The 15,457-nt window shown below is 47.2% G+C and overlaps 1 protein-coding gene and 2 non-coding genes across 3 annotated transcripts in view; 2 read left to right on the forward strand and 1 right to left on the reverse strand.

Annotated features, from left to right (window-relative positions):
• Window positions 1-3,551: 3,551 nt before the first annotated feature.
• LOC130212102 (coiled-coil domain-containing protein 171-like) overlaps window positions 3,552-15,457 on the reverse strand; it is an 18,959-nt gene continuing 7,053 nt past the window's right edge. The window contains exons 12-23 of the mRNA XM_056443238.1: window positions 14,446-14,610; window positions 14,155-14,310; window positions 12,964-13,399; window positions 11,120-11,236; window positions 10,716-10,861; window positions 10,212-10,349; window positions 8,643-8,786; window positions 8,442-8,566; window positions 7,097-7,151; window positions 5,224-5,355; window positions 4,833-4,985; window positions 3,552-4,616 (exon numbers count right to left, since the gene is read on the reverse strand). Of these exons, the coding sequence (XP_056299213.1) occupies window positions 4,464-4,616; window positions 4,833-4,985; window positions 5,224-5,355; window positions 7,097-7,151; window positions 8,442-8,566; window positions 8,643-8,786; window positions 10,212-10,349; window positions 10,716-10,861; window positions 11,120-11,236; window positions 12,964-13,399; window positions 14,155-14,310; window positions 14,446-14,610 (1,920 nt within the window). The 3' untranslated portion in view covers window positions 3,552-4,463. The remainder of the gene's footprint in view (window positions 4,617-4,832; window positions 4,986-5,223; window positions 5,356-7,096; window positions 7,152-8,441; window positions 8,567-8,642; window positions 8,787-10,211; window positions 10,350-10,715; window positions 10,862-11,119; window positions 11,237-12,963; window positions 13,400-14,154; window positions 14,311-14,445; window positions 14,611-15,457) is intronic.
• Window positions 11,553-11,624, forward strand: trnag-ucc (transfer RNA glycine (anticodon UCC)). The gene has a single exon. It is a non-coding gene; the product is annotated as a tRNA-Gly (tRNA).
• Window positions 12,057-12,128, forward strand: trnag-ucc (transfer RNA glycine (anticodon UCC)). Its single transcript has one exon. It is a non-coding gene; the product is annotated as a tRNA-Gly (tRNA).

Raw genomic sequence — 15,457 nt, forward strand, 5'->3', positions numbered from 1 at the left:
AGACCTTGGTGGAGACCCTGGTGGAGACCCTGATGAAGACCCTGGTGGAGACCCTGATGAAGACCTTGGTGGAGACCCTGATGGAGACCCTGGTGAAGACCCTGGTGGAGACCCTGATGAAGACCTTGGTGGAGACCCTGATGAAGACCTTGGTGGAGACCCTGATGAAGACCCTGGTGGAGACCCTGATGAAGACCCTGGTGGAGACCCTGATGAAGACGAGCCCCACGTACCCGCAGCTTGTAGCCTCTGGCGTAATCCCCGAGGCTCCAGCCCAGGGCGGTCAGGATGAGTCCCACCTGAAGACCAAGAGAAACCCGTTAGTGGGCGTGTCCCCTCCTCCTGGTGTAGCTCCTCCCCCCCCGGTGGAGGTAACTGGTCCGGGCTCAGGACGCTGAAGAGGCGGTCCAGGAGGATCTTCAGGCGGACCGGGACGGCCTGAGCTCCGAACAGAACCAGAGAGCTCAGGTCCAACACCGGGCCGGGGAGGACCGCCTCCACCGGGCCGGAGGGGGGAGGGGCCTGGAGGTATTCTGAGGAGGAGGAGGAGGAGGAGGAAGATGAAATTAAAGAAGGAAAACATACAACAGGTGTCTCTGTATTCCTCTGTGTGTGTGTGTCTCTCTGTGTGTGTGTGTGTCTGTGTGTGTGTCTCTCTGTGTGTGTGTCTGTGTGTGTGTCTCTGTGTGTGTGTCTGTGTGTGTGTGTCTCTCTGTGTGTGTGTCTGTGTGTGTGTGTCTCTCTGTGTGTCTCTCTGTGTGTGTGTGTCTGTGTGGGGGTGTGTGTGTGTGTGTGTGTGTGTGTGTCTGTGTGTGTGTGTGTGTGTGTGTGTGTGTCTCTGTGTGTGTGTGTGTGTGTGCGTGTGTACAGATGCTTTCTCCAGATGTTCTCGTGATGTGATGACAGCGACACCTGACTTTCATGTCACCGTGGCGTCTGAACACACCTGCAGTGTGTGTGTGAGTGAGTGAGTGTGTGTTAGTGTGTGTGTGTGTGTGTGTGTGTGTGTCAGCAGGTGGGTGAAGTGTGTTTTGAAGTTTTCTCCCGACTTAAACCTGAAGACCTGAAGAACACGCGTGTGCGTCTCACCGTGTCCACAGAGGTCACATGACCTGCGTCCTGCTGAGAGACACACAGGGGGACAGCCGGGCGCCTGAGGGACACATCAGAGACACATCAAAGACACATCAGAGACACATCAAAGACATCAAAGACACATCAGAGACACATCAAAGACATCAGAGACACATCAAAGACACATCAGAGACACATCAGAGACATCAGAGACACATCAGGGACACATCTCGTCTTCACCTCTTCGCGTTGCCGACTCGTCTTCATTTCTCGGCTCCTTTCAACACAATAATAATAATAATAATTATTATTATTTATTTGTTTATATTTCATAATATTTCTTATGATTTTAAATTAAAAGAATGTTTACTGTTTGTGAAGATAGTTCATCACATTTTACAATGTTTACATTTTTTATTATTTTTATCTATTTTTTTTTGTCCTCCACCAAAATCTATGAACAAAAACAACAACAACAACAACAACAATCAAACATTTAAAGTGATTTACAAGGCAATAAAGAATAGATAAAGAAGAATAGATAAAAACATTAAACACATCCAGATTATTATTGATCACTGATCATCAATAAGATCTCAGCTCTTTAGAGAGAGAACTATAATAACACCTTGTTGTTGTTATTATAACAACAACAACAACAACAACATGTTATTATAACAACAGAGGAACTTAAAGAACACGATTAACACAACATGAAAAACTAAAGAAAACAAATTAATATAAAATAATATAAACTTCATTCTTGAAATGAATCCATAACTGAAGACCAACGACCGGCTTCTCTTCCTGTCCTCCTCCTCTCCTCCTCTCCTCTCCCCCACTCCTCCACTCCTCCTCTCTTCCTCTCCTCCTCTCCTCTCCCCACTCCTGCACTCCTCCTCTCCTCCTCCTCTCCTCTCCTCCTCTCCTCCTCTCCTCTCCTCCTCCTCCTCTCACCCACTCCTCCACTCCTCCTCTCCTTCTCTCTTCCTCTCCTCCTCTCTTCCTCTCTTTCTCCTCCTCCTCCTCTACGTTTTTGTTTTCTTGTTTTTATTTCTTCATCCGTTTATTTCTGTTTTATCTGCTTTCTTTTTTCCTTCATTTCTCCCTCTCTCTCTTTCTCCCTCTCTCTCTCATGTCTTCAGAGATGTTCTTCTCTTTTCAAGGTTCTCCATCCTTTGACTCCGCCCCCTGACAGCGATGAATCGACGGTCAGTGTCTCCTTTTACTCCTCTCTTTATTTTATACCCTCTGTGTGTGTGTGTGTCTACCTGTCTCAGGTGTCAGATGGGGCCCACTACAACAAGTAGAAGGTCAGAGGTCAGAGGTCATTATTGAGGTACTTTGAGCTTCTACTTGGTAAAAGTACTAAAACACAGAGTGTAAATACTTTGTTGAAGTTTTACATTTAAAATCTGAATTTAGCGTCAACATATATTTAAATTACTCTCACACAAAAATATAATATCAATAACACCAACAATAAAATAATATGAACATTAATTATTATTATTATTATTGTATTATTATATTATTATACTATTGAACTGTGAAAATGAATGAGATAAAATGTAAACATAAAAAATGTACATTTATTTTTAAAAATCAAAAAATTTAAAGAATAATAAATAAAATAAATCATTTATTCTCACAACTCCTCCTTCAGATCTGTCCTTGTCCGTCAGCATGCGTGTCCCCTGGAAACAGCTCCCCTCTGGGCGGAAGGTTCCCCCCCTCTGGGGGATTGAATCAGGGGGACACTCACCTCAAGGTTAACTGAATGAAGCCGCGCAGTGACACAGCGGCGGGGACACGGCCGAGAGGTCGCAGGTTCGAATCCCACTGAAGGAACAAAGAGACAAAAAACGACCTGAAAAGTCACACACACACACACACACACAGGGCTGTTGGACCTCTTTCCTGTTTTGATGTCGTTCTAATTAGAATATCAGATGATAACGCTGTGTGTGAGAGTGTGAGTGTGAGTGTGTGTGTGTGTGTGTCTTTGAACCAGGTCACACAACGAAGCTGTCATTGATGCTAAACTAAGCTAGCCGCTAAACTAGCCACGCCATTGAGACGCTGACAGGAAGAGAGTAGTTAGTGTCAGAGAGCCACAGAGATTATGCTATTATTAACATGAGAGATACATGATGTATATACATATATATATATAAATGTATATTATTTATAATATATATAGTATTTATAATAATATATTTATATATATTATTTATAGTAATATATATATATTATTTATAATAATATATAAATAATAAATATTCAAAAATATTCTAGATGGATGATAGACAGATCACAAAGAAATAGATATATTATATAGATGTTATCAATATTATTACAATATTTTAAAATATTATAGATATATAAATCTAATTATAATGTATGAAATACAAATACACAATGTCGTTATATATAGAAATGAATCGTGTTTCACATTAAATAATGAATAATAAAACTCACTTTGGAAGAAAGTTTATTTTATTGTGACGACTTTAAAAAGTTTAAAGTCTGAAGTGAAGAAAACGACAAAAATCTCCAGAGAAAAAGATTTGAGCTGCATCAGCAGAGTGTGTGTGTGTGTGTGTGTGAGAGAGAGAGTGTGTGTGTGAGAGAGAGTGTGTGTGTGTGTGAGAGTGTGTGTGTGTGTGTGTGTTGAGACATCATTTGCAAAGGGACTTAATCTGCTGTCACACACAGAGCCTGAGGGTGTGTGTGTGTGTGTGTGGATGCTTTGGTTACACATTAATAGAAATAAAAAAAGACACACACACAGCCTGAGGACACACATACAGCTGTGGTGCCGATTCAGCATTACATTTAAATGTTTGTCGTGTTTATTCATCTTCTGGTTGAAAACTTTCCCCACACATGAAACACACACACATACACATGAAACACACACATGACAGACACACACACACACATGACAGACACACACACACACACGACACACACACACATGACAGACACACATACACACACATGACACATACACACGACACACATACACACACACACACGACAGACACACACACATATGACAGACACACATGACAGACACACATGACACACACACATGACACATACACACACGCATGACAGACACACATACATACACACACATGACAGACACACACACACACACATGACAGACACACACACACACTTTCAGTCGTCCGTCAGCAGCAGTTAAGCAGGAACTGTGATTCTGCTGATTGTCTCCGAAAACGATAATATACAGGATATATATATATAAATATATATATATATGTATATAAATATATATAAATAAATATATATGTGTATATAAATATATATCTCTACATATATTTCACATTTCTCTCTTCTCTCCCTCTCGTTGGGACCCTTTAAGGGTTTGTAGAGGGCCGGATGGGGGCGGGGTTTGTCTTGGAGGGGGCGGGGCTTAGACAGACCCACGGCTGCTTCGACAAATCAGAGCCGCTGACAGGCTGAGCGGCTTCTGTGTCAGCCAATGGAATCGTTTCAGGAGGCGCAGCCAGCTGAAACGGAGAGATCCATCGTCATCATTTATTTAATGTTTATATTATAAAATAGATTTTTTTTATTTTTTAGTCAGAATTTAACAATTTAAAATTTTAAAATTTTTACAATTTGAATTTAAAAATAAAATAAATAAAATAAATAAAATAAATAAAATAAATAAAATAAATTAATAAAATAAATTTGATGGTGCTGTATTTAAACAAGCGTCTCACAGGGACGTAGGCCCGGTTGTCACGGAGACAGGCGTCCTGCAGCTCGCCACGCAGCGCGGTCACGTGACCTCGGGAGGCGGAGACTTCCTGCTCCAGCCAATCAATCCTGGAGCAGCAGGTGTCACACAGCTGAGAGACAGAGGACAGGAGACTCTGCAGAGAGAGAGAGGGTGAGAGGGTGAGAGAGTGAGAGGGTGAGAGCGTGTGAGAGAGGGTGAGAGGGTGAGAGGGTGAGAGAGAGAGAGAGAGAGTGAGAGAGGGTGAGAGAGAGAGAGGGTGAGAGCGTGTGAGAGAGGGTGAGAGGGTGAGAGGGTGAGAGTGAGAGAGTGAGAGAGGGTGAGAGAGAGAGAGAGAGACTCAGCAGGTCAACAGCATGAAGTTGTTCATGTACCTGGCACGCTGCCACCTCAGGAGCTCCCATGATGCACTCTGTCCCACTCGGCTCCAGGTGTTCCCTGGGTAACAGCAGGGGGCGGGGCAGTGCTGACGAGGAGCGACGTGATTGGACGAGACTCTCTCTGAGCTAAAGACCAGAACATATATAACTAGAATGGGCACTCGGTAGAGCGCATACCTTCGCATATCACAAGATTGGGCATTGAATTATGAACATTTTGGCATTAGTTGCCAATTGGACACAAATGCATCGTGCTATGGTAAAAAAAAGATTTTGACCTTTCCATGACCTTGACCTTGACCCGATTGATCCCAAAATCTAATCAAATGGTCCCCGGATAATAACCAATCATCCCACCAAATGTCATGCCATTCAAGAAGATTTGACCTGTTCATGACCTTTGACCCGATCGATCCCAAAATCTAATCAACTGGTCCTCGGATAATAACCAATCATCCCACCAAATGTCATGCCATTCAAGAAGATTTGACCTGTTCATGACCTTTGACCCGATTGATCCCAAAATCTAATCAACTGGTCCTCGGATAATAACCAATCATCCCACCAAATTCCATGCGATTCGGTTCAATACTTTTTGAGTTCTGCGAATAACACGCATACAAATAAATAAATACACGGCGATCAAAACATTACCTTCCGCATTTTCAATGCGAAGGTAACTAGAGCGGCTCTCAGTGGAGCGCTCACCTTCACATGTCACTGATGGGCGTTGAGTTTTGAACATGTTGGCATTAGCTGCCAATTGGATACAAATTGACTGCGCTATGGTACAAGGAAGATGTTGACCTTTCCATGACCTTGACCTTGACCTTTGACCCCAAAATCTAATCAAATGGTCCCCGGATAATAACCAATCATCCCACTAAATGTCATGCGATTCGGTTTAATACTTTTTGAGTTATGTGAGTAACACGCATACAAACTAGAATGGGCACTCGGTAGAGTGCATACCTTCGCATATCACAAGATTGGGCATTGAATTATGAACATTTTGGCATTAGTTGCCAATTGGACAAAAATGTATCGTGCTATGGTAAAAAAAGAGTTTGACCTTTCCATGACCTTGACCTTGACCTTTGACCCGATTGATCCCAAAATCTAATCAAATGGTCCCCGGATAATAACCAATCATCCCACCAAATTTCATGCGATTCAAGAACATTTTGACCTGTTCATGACCTTTGACCTTGACCTTTGACCCGATCGATCCCAAAATCTAATCAACTGGTCCCCGGATAATAAACAATCATCCCACCAAATTTCATGCGATTCGGTTCAATACTTTTTGAGTTCTGCGAAAGATTTTGACCTGTTCAAGACCTTTGACCTTTGACCCGATCGTTCCCAAAATCTAATCAACTGGTCCCCGGATAATAAACAATCATCCCACCAAATTTCATGCGATTCGGTTCAATACTTTTTGAGTTTTGCGAATAACACGCATACAAATAAATAAATAAATAAATAAATAAATACACGGCGATCAAAACATAACCTTCTGCATTTTCAATGCGAAGGTAATAAGATACTATATGTGTATGCGTGGATGTGTGTCTGTGTGTGTGTATGTGTCTGTGTATGTGTGTGTGTCTGTGTGGATGTGTCTCTGTGTGTGTATGCGTGGATGTGTGTGTGTGTGTGTCTCTGTGTATGTGTGTGTGTCTCTGTGTGCGTGTGTGTGTCTCTGTGTGCGTGTGTGTGTGTGTGTGCGTGTGTGTGTGTCTCTGTGTGCGTGTGTGTGTGTCTCTGTGTATGTGTGTCTCTGTGTGCGTGTGTGTGTGTGTCTCTGTGTGCGTGTGTGTGTGTGTGTGTGTGTGTGTGTCTCTGTGTGTGTGTGTGTGTGTACCTGCTGGTAACTCTTCTCTGCAGCCTTCATGTTGCTGATCACATAATCTTTACATCTGGAAACAAAGAAAAGAGAATAAAATAAAAGACAACATGGCGCTAAGGTGTGAGACAGGTGAGAGACAGACAGGTGTGAGAGACAGGTGTGAGACAGACAGGAGAGAGACAGACAGGTGTGAGACAGACAGGAGAGAGACAGACAGGTGAGAGACAGACAGGTGAGAGACAGACAGGTAGAGAGACAGACAGGTGAGAGACAGACAGGTGTGAGACAGACAGGTGAGAGACAGACAGGTAGAGAGACAGACAGGTGAGAGACAGACAGGTGTGAGACAGACAGGTAGAGAGACAGACAGGTGAGAGACAGACAGGTGAGAGACAGGTGGGAGACAGACAGGTGGGAGACAGACAGGTGAGAGACAGACAGGTGTGAGACAGACAGGAGAGAGACAGACAGGTGTGAGACAGACAGGAGAGAGACAGAGACAGGTGAGAGACAGACAGGAGAGAGACAGACAGGTGAGAGACAGACAGGTAGAGAGACAGACAGGTGAGAGACAGACAGGTGTGAGACAGACAGGTAGAGAGACAGACAGGTGAGAGACAGACAGGTGAGAGACAGACAGGTGGGAGACAGAGACAGGTGTGAGACAGACAGGAGAGAGACAGACAGGTGAGAGACAGACAGGTAGAGACACAGACAGGTGAGAGACAGACAGGTGAGACACAGACAGGTGAGAGACAGACAGGTGAGAGACAGACAGGTGAGAGACAGAGACAGGTGTGAGACACAGACAGGTGAGAGACAGACAGGTGAGAGACAGACAGGTGAGAGACAGACAGGTGAGAGACAGAGACAGGTGTGAGACAGAGACAGGTGAGAGACAGACAGGTGAGAGAGACAGACGGGTAGAGAGACAGACAGGTGAGAGACAGACAGGTAGAGACACAGACAGGTGAGAGACAGACAGGTGAGAGACAGACAGGTGAGAGAGACAGACAGGTGAGAGACAGACAGGTGAGAGACAGACAGGTGAGAGACAGACAGGTGAGAGACAGACAGGTAGAGACACAGACAGGTGAGAGACAGACAGGTGAGAGACAGACAGGTGAGAGAGACAGACAGGTGAGACACAGACAGGTGAGAGAGACAGACAGGTGAGAGAGACAGACAGGTGAGAGACAGACAGGTGAGAGAGACAGACAGGTGAGAGAGACAGACAGGTGAGAGACAGACAGGTGAGAGAGACAGACAGGTGAGAGACAGACAGGTGAGAGACATACAGGTGAGAGACATACAGGTGAGAGAGACAGACAGGTGAGAGACAGACAGGTGTGTGCGTTACCTGGCCGCGCCCCTCAGCTCGTCCTCCAGCTGCCTCTTCTCCCCCTGAACCCTCGACAGGTGTTTACCCAGAATCCTCAGCGAGCGATCCTTCCGACTCATCTCCTGCCGAGCCTCCGACAGACTCTGGAGAGAGAGGGGGGGTCACCGGGGGTCACACACCTGGAAACACCTGGAGCCCCAGGTAAAGTAACAGGCGTACCTGGGAGGCGTGGCTCAGCGCGCAGTGGGCGTCGGCCTGCCGGGCGGCGTGCAGCCGCTCGCTCTGATCCTGGATCAGCAGCTGAGCTTCCTGTTCCCTGCTGAGGGCCTCCACACACACACTGAGGACCCGCTGCACTGGCACCTGCACACACACACACACACACACACACACACACAGAGACACACACACACACACACAGAGACACACACACACACACACACAGTCAGGCATGTTTGTTCCTCATACAGAAAGCATAGGTGTGTGTGTCTCTGTGTGTGTGTGTGTCTGTGTGTGTGTGCTTGTCTCTGTGTGTCTATGTGTGTGTGTGTGTCTATGTGTGTGTGTGCGTGTCTGTGTGTCTGTGTGTCTCTGTGTGTGTGTGCTTGTCTCTGTGTGTCTCTGTGTGTGTGTGCTTGTCTCTGTGTGTCTGTGCTTGTCTCTGTGTGTCTGTGTGTCTATGTGTGTGTGTGTCTATGTGTGTGTGTGTGTCTGTGTGTGTGTGCTTGTCTCTGTGTGTCTATGTGTGTGTGTGTGTCTTTGTGTGTGTGTGCGTGTCTGTGTGTCTCTGTGTGTGTGTGCGTGTCTCTGTGTGTCTATGTGTGTGTGTCTCTGTGTGTCTATGTGTGTGTGTCTCTGTGTGTGTGTGTCTCTGTGTGTCTATGTGTGTGTGTGTCTCTGTGTGTCTATGTGTGTGTGTGTGCGTGTGTGTCTGTGCGTGTGCGTCTCTGTGTGTGTGTCTATGTGTGTGTGTGTGTGTGTGTCTCTGTGTGTGTCTATGTGTGTGTGTCTCTGTGTGTCTATGTGTGTGTCTGTGCGTGTGTGTCTGTGCGTGTGTGTGTCTATGTGCGTGTGTCTCTGTGTGTGTGTGTGTCTGTGTGTCTGTGCTTGTCTCTGTGTGTCTGTGTGTCTATGTGTGTGTGTGTGTCTGTGTGTGTGCGTGTCTGTGTGTCTCTGTGTGCGTGTCTCTGTGTGTCTATGTGTGTGTGTCTCTGTGTGTCTATGTGTGTGTGTCTCTGTGTGTGTGTGTGTCTGTGTGTCTATGTGTGTGTGTGTCTCTGTGTGTCTCTGTGTGTCTATGTGTGTGTGTGTGCGTGTGTGTCTGTGCGTGTGCGTCTCTGTGTGTGTGTCTATGTGTGTGTGTGTGCGTGTGTGTCTATGTGTCTCTGTGTGTGTCTATGTGTGTGTGTCTCTGTGTGTCTATGTGTGTGTCTGTGCGTGTGTGTGTGCGTGTGTGTCTGTGTGTGTGCGTCTCTGTGTGTGTGTCTATGTGTGTGTGTGTGCGTGTGTGTCTATGTGTGTGTGTGTGTGTGTCTATGTGTGTGTGTCTCTGTGTGTGTCTATGTGTGTGTGTCTCTGTGTGTCTATGTGTGTGTCTGTGCGTGTGTGTGTGCGTGTGTGTCTGTGCGTCTCTGTGTGTGTGTCTATGTGCGTGTGTCTCTGTGTGCATGTGTCTCTGTGCGTGTGTGTGTGCGTGTGTGTCTGTGCGTGTCTCTGTGTGTGTGTCTATGTGCGTGTGTCTCTGTGTGCATGTGTCTCTGTGTGTGTGTGTGTGTGTGTGAGCCTCACCATCCTGCAGGTGTCTTCTCTCTCCAGTCCCCTCTTCTGATTGGCCACCTCCAGCCTCAGGCTCCGCCTCTCAACCTCGGCCGAGTGCAGCCGTTGGCTGAGGACCAGGAAGTGCTGCTGCAGGCTGGACACCAGGGCCTGTGGGGGTCAAAGGTCAGCACGCCACACACATTAAGACAAAGAAAATAAAGTGATTTAACCTCAAAGATCAAGATTAATAAAGACAAAATATAAAAATACATTCTAAAAAATAATCAAACACTTCAGAGCTTTGTAATAAATACTTAAATAAAGACTAAATACAAATAAAGACTAAATAAATAATAAAGACTTAATAAATAATAATGACTAAATTAATAATAAAGACTAAATAAATAATAAAGACGAAATAAATAATAAAGACTAAATGAATAATAATGACTAAATGAATAATAAAGACTAAATAAATAATAAAGACTAAATGAATAATAAAGACTAAATGAATAATAAAGACTAAATAAAGACCTTGGCGTCGGGCCGTCTGCTCAGCGCCTCCTCGTCCAATCGGACGGGAGGGAGGCCGGACGGAGTGTCCGATTGGTCGAGAACCTGATCCAGGAGGCGGGACAAAGCAGAAAGAGCAGCTGACTTCACATCTGGAGGGGCGGAGCCTAAAGAGGCAGAGGAGACATGAACATGTTTATAATGTGTGTGTGTGTGTGTGTGTGTTACCAGTGTGTGTGTTACCAGTGTGTGTGTGTGTTACCAGTGTGTGTGTTACCAGTGTGTATGTGTGTGTTACCAGTGTGTGTGTTACCAGTGTGTGTGTGTGTGTGTGTTACCAGTGTGTGTGTTACCAGTGTGTGTGTTACCAGTGTGTATGTGTGTGTTACCAGTGTGTGTGTTACCAGTGTGTGTGTGTGTGTTACCAGTGTGTGTTAGCGCCCCCTGCAGGTCGGACATGGAGGACAGGATGATGGAGGAGAGAACTTTGGAGCGAAGCCAGCGAGCACACGCCCCTTTACCACCTTCATCATCTTCATCATCTGAAACACACATTTGTTTTGATCTTGAAAAGAAAAGATTTTCTGCAGAAAAAGAAGGTGAAGATGAGAAAGAAGAAAAGAGTTAGAAGAACGTTCAGAGGAGGAAGAAGAAGAGAATGAAGAGTGATGCAGAAAGAGAGTAGGGGTGGGGAGAGAGAGAGGGGGGGGGATGGGAGAGAAAGAAAGAGAGGGGAGGAGAGAGAAAGAGGAAAGAGAAAGAGGGAGAGAGAGGGGGAGGAGAGAGAAAGAGAGGAGGAGAGAGAAAGAGAGGAGGAATGTGAGTGAGAGAGGAACACGCAAAGACCCAGATGTGTGAGCGTTGGTGGTATAGTGGTGAGCATAGCTGCCTTCCAAGCAGTTGACCCGGGTTCGATTCCCGGCCAACGCAGAACTTTTAGGAGATGTTTCCTTCTTCCTCTGATCCACCAACATCTGCCGCGTGATGAGTCATCACTGACGTCGTGGGACTACAGACGCCCTCTTGTTTTAGTGCTTTAGAACTTACACGTCATCAGTATAAGGAGCTGCTATGAAGGTGAGGAGGAGGAAAAATAAAGTTAGGAGGAAGAAGAAAATTAAGTTAGGAGGAAGAGGAAATAGGAAGTTAGGATGAGGAAACTTAGGATGAAGAAGAAAAAAGAAAGTTAGGATGAAAAGGAAGTAGATAAAGACAGTTAGGCTGAAGAGGAAAAAGAAAGTTAGGATGAAGAGGAAAAATAGAGTTCGGAGGAAGTAGGTAAAAACAGTTGAGACGAAGATAATGAGAAAAAGAAGTGAGGAGGAAGAGGCGCGCACACACAGATGAACACCAGATGTGTGAGCGTTGGTGGTATAGTGGTGAGCATAGCTGCCTTCCAAGCAGTTGACCCGGGTTCGATTCCCGGCCAACGCAGAACTTTTAGGAGATGTTTCCTTCTTCCTCTGCGCGGACCAACATCTGCCACGTGATGAGTCATCACTGACGTCATGTGACTACAGACGCCCTCTTGTTTTAGTGCTTTAGAACTTTCCGACCCCCTCGTTACCGGGCCGCAGGGAAAAAGTGGATGGAAAAAAATAAACTGTTATTATCCAAATCAGAATATTGTATTTTGAAAAATACAATATTTTTAAATGGGACTGGATAGAAAATGTGGATACAATTTTTTTTTAAGAAATGTTATCCAAATCAGAATGTTATTTTGAAATTTTTTATTTTAAAAAATATTTTATTTTGAAAAACATATATTTTTAAAAGGGACCGGATACACTGAGCCTTTTTTACGAGGTCACCAAATACGTGACACATCTCAAGAGGTCACGTCATGCGGGGGAAAAAAGAAGACAATGCTAGCTAACGCAAATAACCAGCTAAAGCTAACCCGCAAGCTAACGAACATGAGTGAAACCAAACCAACGTCTCTGGAGAGGGAAAGACCAATGGAGGAGGAGTTAGAAAAAGTGAATGAAAAAAAAATTATCCAAATCAGAATGTTATTTTAAAAGATGTTATTTTTCAAAATAAAATATTTTTCAAAATAACATTTTTAAATGGGACCGGATACACTCGTCTGAGCCTGTTTACGAGGTCACGAAATACGTGACACATCTCAAGAGGTCACGTCAAGCGAGCTAAAGCTAACCCGCAAGCTAACGAATATGAGTGAAACCAAACCAACGTCTCTGGAGAGGGAAAGACCAATGGAGGAGGAGGAGGAGGATGAAGAAAGTAACCACTGTGAGCCCACCTGTTGCCGTGGCGACGCCTCCACAGACGCCCAGGCCCGTCTCCAGGCGCAGCAGCACCGCGCTGCGCGTGGTCATGAGGCTCCACCTCCTCACGGCCAGCACCACGCCCACGCTCCTCCTCCACCTCCTCAGCGCCATCCTGCCCCCCCTCCTCTCCTCCTCCTCCTCCTCGCCCCCCAGGGCTCCGGCCAGCCTCCTCACCTCCTCCTCCAGCGCCTCCTTCTCCGCCAGCCGCCGGCTCAGCAGCGCCTTCTGCTGGCAGAGCGCCCGCAGGCGCCGCTGGGCGTGCGACACGGCACCGGCCAGCAGGGCGCACGCCGCCAGGAAGGAGGCCGCCTCCCCCTTCCCGAGGGAGAGGTCGGAGGTCAGGGAGGAGCAGCGCTGCTCCTGGGAGGAGGCGCGATCGCGGAGGGAGGCGCACTGAGAACGACACAGCTGAGAGAGAGAGGGGAGAGAGAGAGAGAGAGAGAGCGAGAGAAAAGAGAGAGAGAGAGATTGAGAGAGAGAGGGGAGAGAAAAGAGAGAGAGCGAGAGAAAAGAGAGAGAGATTGAGGGGAGAGAAAAGAGAGAGAGAGAGAGAGAGAGAGAAGAGAGAGAGAGGAGAGAGAGAGAGAGAGAAAAGAGAGAGAGAGAAAAGAGAGAGAGAGAGAAAAGAGAGAGAGAGAGAGAGAGAGAGAGAGAGAAAAGAGAGAGGGGAGAGAGAGCGAGAGAAAAGAGAGAGAGAGGGAAGAGAGAGAGAGGAGAGGGGAGAGAGAGGAGAGAGAGGGAGAGGGAGAGAGAGAGGGAGAGAGGGGAGAGAGAGAGAATAACTTTTATGATTTATATTGTTTCACTTTAACGACTCAATGTTTCTTCTTTCACCTTCAGCTGACTCAGCTAGATGTGTGTGTGTGTGTGTGTACCTGCAGCTCCTCCTGTGTGTGTGTGTGTGTGTGTGTGTACCTGCAGCTCTCCTGTGTGTGCGTGTGTGTGTGTGTGTACCTGCAGCTCTCCTGTGTGTGTGTGTACCTGCAGCTCTCCTGTGTGTGTGTGTGTGTGTGTGTGTGTACCTGCAGCTCTCCTGTGTGTGTGTGTGTGTGTGTACCTGCAGCTCTCCTGTGTGTGTGTGTGTGTGTACCTGCAGCTCCTCCTGTGTGTGTGTGTGTGTGTGTACCTGCAGCTCTCCTTTGTGTGTGTGTGTGTGTGTGTACCTGCAGCTCCTCCTGTGTGTGTGTGTGCCTCCTGCTCCACGCCTCCTCCCTCCTCCTCACGCTCTCCTCCACACGAGTCAACACACACTCCTGGCGGCGGTGCAGCTCACGCACACACACACTCTTCTTGTCGCACACACGCTGCAGCTGGGCGGTCTGCAGGGCGGGGAGGGAGGGGGGAGAGAGGGAGGGGGGAGGTAAAGGAGGAGCAGTGAGGAGCTGCCTCAGGCCGTTGAGCCGGGGGTTCGATGCCTCGGAGAATTGAACCCCCGACCCGTCACGCCGGCTCACCTTGGCCTCGGCCCGGCGGAGGTCAGAGGTCAGCCGCTCCACCTGCTCGGTGATGACGTCACACAGCTCCCGCCAGGTGAAATCTCCCAGGATGCACTGGGGCTGATCAAGGACGCAGCCGGCCAGGAGGCGCTGGAGGAGGAGGTAGAGGAAGGAGAGCCGGGCCTGAGAGCGAGAGAGAGAGGGGGGGGGAGAGGGGGATAGACATAGAGAGAGAGGGAGAGAGAGGGGGGAGAGAGGGGGAGAGGGATAGACAGAGAGACATAGAGAGAGAGGGAGAGAGAGGGGGGAGGGGGGTGAGAGAGGGGGGGAGAGGGGATAGACAGAGAGACAGAGAGAGAGAGGGAGAGAGAGGGGGGGGAGACAGAGACACACACACACAGACACATACACACACACACACACACACAGAGACACACACACACACATAGAGACACACACACAGAGACACACACACAGACACACACACAGACACACAGAGACACACACAGACACAGAGACACACACACACACACACAGACACACACACACAGACAGAGGGACTTTAATGAGTTTTCTCAGCATCATAAACAGTTTAATTAAATGTTCCAACAAAGAAATGAAGTTACACAACACATGAGGAGAGAGAGGGGGAGGAGTGGGAGGAGAGAGAGGGTGGGGGAGAGAGAGAGAGATGGGGAGGAGAGAGGGGGGGAGGAGAGAGAGGGGGAGGAGAGAGAGAGGGAGGAGAGAGATGGGGGGAGAGAGATGGGGGGAGAGAGGGGAGAGAGATGGGAGAGAGAGAGGGAGAGAGAGAGGGAGAGAGAGAGGGAGGAGAGGGAGGAGAGAGATGAGAGAGGAGAGAGGAAGAGAGAGAGGGAGGAGAGAGGGGGAGGGAGAGAGGGGGGAGAGAGGAGGACAGGGAGGAGAGAGAGAGGGGAGGAGAGAGAGAGGAGGACAGAGAGGGAGGAGAGAGAGATGGGGAGGAGAGAGGGGGAGGAGGGGGAGGAGAGGGAGGAGAGAGAGGAGTGGG

The sequence above is a fragment of the Pseudoliparis swirei genome, chromosome 21 (genome assembly GCF_029220125.1).
Source record: "Pseudoliparis swirei isolate HS2019 ecotype Mariana Trench chromosome 21, NWPU_hadal_v1, whole genome shotgun sequence".
NCBI lineage: Eukaryota > Metazoa > Chordata > Actinopteri > Perciformes > Liparidae > Pseudoliparis > Pseudoliparis swirei.